This window comes from Pholcus phalangioides, unplaced genomic scaffold (genome assembly GCF_987345545.1).
Source record: "Pholcus phalangioides strain wild (caught in Gottingen) unplaced genomic scaffold, Ppha-v1.0 ptg000011l_1, whole genome shotgun sequence".
In the NCBI taxonomy this organism is placed as follows: domain Eukaryota; kingdom Metazoa; phylum Arthropoda; class Arachnida; order Araneae; family Pholcidae; genus Pholcus; species Pholcus phalangioides.
Window position 1 is genome coordinate 11246293 of NW_028301604.1, and position 6002 is coordinate 11252294.

The following is a 6002-nucleotide window of genomic DNA, read 5'->3' on the forward strand; positions in this document are numbered from 1 at the left end:
AGTGCCATCTTGTGGAGATCTAGAAGCTTCGAGCATATCTTGACATCTCCAGTTTGGCAACAGGAGATTATTGTCCTGAGGGGTTCTTCAAAAATTATGTTACCAATATTTTTTGTAACACTGCCCCCTCCTTTAAAATTGTTCGTCTCGACAATTCTATCTTCAAGTCGGTGGGTCGCACTTTGTCACTCTCTGTGGTAAGGAGCCATTCTGTTCAGATGAACTACCTTGCACTTTGACGATGGAGTCTTTTGAATCCGAATTACATCATTCAGTTTCTTCATGACTCTGTAGGGTCCTCCCCGTAATGCGTGGAGCTTTGGGCAAAGTACTTTCCGGCATTTCGGGTTCCAGAGCCAGATGAGTCTCTTTCCTTGAAGTCATGAGGCGTGGCCTTTGCATCGTAGCGGTTCTTCATCTTTTTGGAGCCAATGTTGATTCTGTCTCTGGCGATTCAATACACATCCTCGAGGTGCTCCTGGAGTCCCTCGACGTATTCTTCCAGTGGAAGAGGAGCATCTGGCGGTCGCAGGTCACCTGGCAGCAGAAGATCTTGTCCCATGAACATCTGCACTGGTGAAAATCCGGTGTTCTCGTGTACGGCAGTTCGGTAGGCCAACAGAAAAAGCGATAACTTTGAGTCCCAATCTTGTTGGTTCTGCGACACGAAGAGCGAGAGGTGGTTCATGATGGTTCTGCTGAATCTCAACCATCCCGTTAGATTCTGGATGAAGTAACATAGTTTCTTTTCCATTCCTAGCAGCTTGCACATGCTGCCGAAAAGTGCTGAAGTGAAGTTTCTTCCCTGATCAGACTGAATCAGCATGGGGACTCCGAATCCAGACCCCTAATTTCGTACTAAAACCAGCATCACTGCTTCTTGATCAGGAACGGGATACGCTTCCAGCCACTTGGTAAAATAGTCCATCACCATAAAAGTATGTACTTATGGCCATTGTGAGTTCTGGATAACGGTCCGAGGATGTCTAGGGTGATTCTCTCGAACGGTGCACCAACATTGTAGCGTTGAAGGTGGGCTCGGGTGTGCTTCGGAGGACCTTTGCGAGCGGTGCAGGCGTCGCAACTCTTGCACCACTTTTCCACATCGGTCCTGGACTTGTCCCAATAGAATCATTTACAGACCTTCTAGAGAGTCTTGGTTATGCTGATATGTCCACCGGTCAGGCTTCCATGCAGCTCATTCAACACTTCTTTCACTTCTTCACGCCGCCTCTTGGTAAGATGAGTTGCCATCAGAACGTCTTTCCGCCCTCCAACTCCCATTTGCAGTACAGCACGGCATCTCTCATCTCCAGGGAGTCCCATAGTGTCCAGTATCTTTTGGTCGTCGGACTGGAAGAGGCGACGTTTTGCCATGTTGGTTTATTCCTGCTGGATTCCTTCAAGTCCATTTATTGGTCGCATGTTGGGATCTTCTAGTTGGGCCTCCATGGATCGTCATTTGAGATGTTATCTGTCTCACTGTCGGGTTCACCAGCCCGTACTTCTCTTTTGCCTTGACACAATGACAACAGTCCTGTGGACACTGTCTTCTTGATAGGGCGTCAGCATTCCCGTGCGATGCTCCTTTATGATGCTGGATCTCCATGTCGTACTCCTGCAGTCGTTGTATCCATCGAGCTACTTGACCCTCAGGGTTCTTGAAATTTAACAGCCAGCTCAATGAGGCGTGGTCCGTGCGGAGGAGAAATTTCCAGCCGTAGAGATAGTGATGGAAATGTTCTACAGCAAGAAATTTAAACTTGTGGGGCACTTGCAAAGCGGAGTAAGCTCCAGTGTATTCGTACAAATGACATAACAGGTGAAAATTTCAAATTTTAATAAAATTATTAATTAAATAAAGTGTTAACTAATGAAATTTCTAAACTCATTAATTAATTATAACTCACTCTCTCTCTGTTAATGCATAACATATGCAAAAAATGGAGGGCGGTGATGTACAAACTTGGAAAAAAACATAAGAAATCTATCAGAAGTTTACAGAGCTAGTTGCAATCAAAAATTATGCATAATGGGGATAATGACACATTGGCATTGATTGAAAACAATATAAAAAAACATATGCGAGGTAGAAAATTATTGCATGTACAAAAGGATGCAAGGTTGAAATTGTATAGCACATGCAGAACAGGAGTGTATAACATTTGTAAAAATAGATACATGAAGGTACGCAAAAAATGCACTAAATAGGCAAAAACAAGAGTGGGTTGCGTGGTGCTGGCATTGATTCAAAACGATTCTAAAAACATGCGAGGTAGGAAATTAAAATTATTGCAAGTACAAAAAAGGAAGCAAGATGACATTTGTATAGCACATGCAGAAAAATTATAACATTTTTCAAAAAAGAGATGCCTTTCTTTATCGAAAACAACTAGAAACCAGACTTAAGGCTCGTATACATTAGCACGTGGATCATGTAATAAGAGCATTCGGAATTGGTTGTTCAGTAATTTGTACGGTGTTGTGAACAATTCTTGAGCTGTTTTCACTGAACCCACCTGGAATTGGTTTTTTCAATGAACACAAAGGAAGTTTGTGTACCCACGAGCAGATTAGAACTGCTGCGGGGGGGGGGGGGGGGGGGGGGTCGTGCATTGTAAAATCAGCGTGCTAGTGTATATGCGCCTTAAAACAACAAGAATTAATTTTAATCATTATTTGGATGACCATACATCTCGTATTTCCCGGAACATTCCTGTATTTTCACATGATTTAATAATAGACTACTAGTAGGCAGGAAATTTTTTAAAAAGGACTAGACAAACAACTAGCAACTAGATGGGTATTTTTTCCATCCAAACGGCCAAGAAAAAAACCTGATCTAGCTTGAGCAGGCACTAAAGCAACACATGCAAACACTGAAACTTTAGAATAGAAAATAAAAACAAGGAAAAATTCTACCTTTTTCTGATGTTATTAAAATGTGGATGTTGATTTCTATCCTTTTTCAACGATAACAAAAAAATAATCAAAAATGAACACAAGAGATGAAAAACAAATATTAAATTTAAAAAAAAATCTGAACAAAAAAATTTTACACACAAGTCCGCATTTGTGATTAATAAATTCTCAACATAAACTTCCCAGTTATAATCATCTCAAATTTCATTTTACGTTATACAGCTTCTAATAAAAACCATTGACATATGGTCTCAATTAGTATTTTTTTATGGTTTGTATTGGGGGGTGATTCAAGTATTACGTCAGCATCGAGGGGGGGGGGAAGGGGTTTCGGATTTTATGACGAGGGGGAATATGCCGAAGTCTGCGACGTAACAATCAGTGCTATTGCAGAACAATCGGGAAGAATTTTAAGAAAAATGTAGAAAACACTATTATGGGAACTGCAGAACATTTCCAGTCAGTCGAGGGCTCATTGCAGAACAATACAAAACATTTTGCTTTGGGGGGGGGGGGGTTTGAATGTTGCTTACGTCATCAACCACCCCTTTTTGAAGATATGATATATTCTAAGCTGCTGACATTGGGGGAGAAGGAGTCAGTGTTTTGCGGACAAGGGGGGGGGGAGGGGGTCAAAAATGGCTGAAAATCTGCTTACGGCGTAATACTTGAATGGCCCCGCTTGAGAGTGGCCATTGGCTAGCTTCATCACAAAGAGATACTGTCACCAACACATTCCCCCAAAGACAGGTGCCATGCCATTCTCCCCTTACCCCACCTCTAATTTTTACAAACATTTCAGATTCAATAGTGACTGAATCACTTTAAGTATTGTATACTCACATAGTGGGGTTCAGTATACACAGAAACACTCATAAAACCACAATACAGTGGCAGCGGAACACTTAATATGACTCTCATTTATACGACTTTTACTCATTCATGATACATGTTTGGCTTCAGTCGCAGTTTATTCCTATACACATATTAATGTTAAAATATTTAATTTATTCGACCCACAACATCAATTACACAGCGTTTTCATTTCAACTGAAACCCCAAAACTCAGTAAAAGTTTCATTTCTGTCAATAGGATTTCAATTTTTTTTGTTGTAGGTAGCAAAAGACGTCACTGAAATGAATATTTTTACGAATATAAAAGCCATAATTTTTAGTATGATTGTAAACGGATACATAGTCATTCATCGAGCTGATGACCCTTTTAAGTAAGCTCTATAATAGTTTGTTTATTGTAAGTTTTTGAGACCTACAGAGAAACGCGGCGAGCCATAAACAAAATAATTTACATTTGTGAAAAGGTAACTATAGTAGATGTACAGACCATACTTCTTCATATACTACATGTTCCTTCCGAGTTTTTCCATTGTGTTAGTGCTTCGTTTCCCAGTGTTATTCCTGAAGCATTTGCAACTGGTCTGCTGGTGAAAAACAAGTACAATATATGAGTTCCTTTCATTTCCAGTAGAATTTCCTTTGGTTGTGGTATCTTGCTTGCTAGCTGGCTGCGTAGAATCAGCTGTTCTTTTAATTTCTGAAAAAAAGAAAAGCCCTCCTCCCCTTCTTTCTTGAACGTAAAATAAAAATTTCGACAAAAAAAAAATCTGGATCTATGAACGAATGAAACTTGTGAAGAAATTAAATATGCCGAATTATTTCAGAGACGGTTGCAAAATATATATATATATATATATATAAATATGAAAAATAAATCTGTAAATACAAACAGTATTAAATAGATGAGGTTTTTCTCTCTCTCATGACCATCATTTGATAAAAATTGTTTGTTCGGGTTCGAAGACTGTCGTTCATTTCAGTTGAACTACTCAACTTTTCCAAACACCAGTGGTTGGCATCATCAGGATACAATTGATAAAACTGAACTTTTGATGCTTGCGGTCTAGGCAGATGATAGAACAAATAACAAGCGTATAATATAGGACTTGAAAGTACGTGAATAGAAATATGCGAAACCCACCCTCCGGAAGGGCCCTTGGTTGGTCCAATGTTCCCTTCCCACATCCTGCAACAGGGCTCCCCCAAGTTGAGATTGTCAGTGCACACAGGCCCCTGTATAGTGAATTTATTGTGTGAAAAAATAATTAAGAATTATCTTGGGCCACCGAGCTGGAACCCTGTCAGCCCCTACTGTGCTTCCCTGCGTGAGTGTATGGGTCATTGACTGTCGGAATCGAAAAATCATCGAGTTATGTGTGTGCCCTCACACGATGGTTTCCTCTCTTGTGAGCAACGTTTTCTCCAATTTTTTACCTTTGGTGATATGTTTTGTCTGTGCTTGGAAATGCAATCAGTAAAGAAATGGGCTTATTCATGCACATTCTATTTAGATGGCATTTTCTTCCGATGCACATCACTATCTAGTGATGAGTGTCGGTTTCGACCACAAACCACCGATCTTGGCAGTCTGCGCTGATCGTTGAAACAAACTACTACAACTACTAAACCACACATGTACCTCGTCCATATTCTTCTGGGAAACTTCTAACTTCTTGGTACATGTTGGAATGTGTGTATCTGTCTTGTGAACCTAACAGGAAGTTTGTTATAGTGCTGCCATCTACCACGTATTTTCCAAACTATGAGGGAAGTGTAATATTTGAAGATTTTAGTGTTGTGGGCCTGTTGCTCTCTGCAGAGAGACTTTTTAATGGGGAGATCAGCTTGATGAAACAAACTGCTTGTTGTAACATCCCTTAATAGGGTTACGTGCCCGGTTCAAATTATCCAGTTAAAAGCAGACAACAAGCAGGAAACAAACAAAAAGTTGTTTTGTATCACTTAAAAAGGCTTTATTACATTAACGGTTATTTTACATTAAGTTAGACTTTGTTCATTAAAACAATTTTTTTTGCATTAAAGTCAATTATTCTGATATCAATTTTAGTTATAAAAAAGTGTGGATCTCACCACAGAAGTTCATGTCCATTCAACCGGACATCACCTTTCTTCTCGCAGACCAAGAGATGCAAGTGCACTAGATACGATAGCGATGTAGATTCGTTCACGTCGTTGGAACCAACCAAAGAGCAGTGCCCCAAGTT

The 6002-nt window shown here is 40.1% G+C and overlaps 1 protein-coding gene across 1 annotated transcript; it reads right to left on the reverse strand.

Moving 5' to 3' along the window:
* Positions 1 to 454: 454 nt before the first annotated feature.
* LOC149080051 (uncharacterized) lies at positions 455 to 826 on the reverse strand. The gene has a single exon (XM_089238597.1). The coding sequence runs from the start codon at positions 824 to 826 to the stop codon at positions 455 to 457; it is 372 nt and encodes a 123-aa protein (XP_089094723.1).
* Between the last annotated feature and the right edge of the window lie 5176 nt (positions 827 to 6002).

Coding starts and splice junctions, on each gene's coding strand:
- LOC149080051 (XM_089238597.1), bottom strand. CDS start 826: ATGCTGATTCAGTCTGATCAGGGAAGAAACTTCACTTCAGCACTTTTC.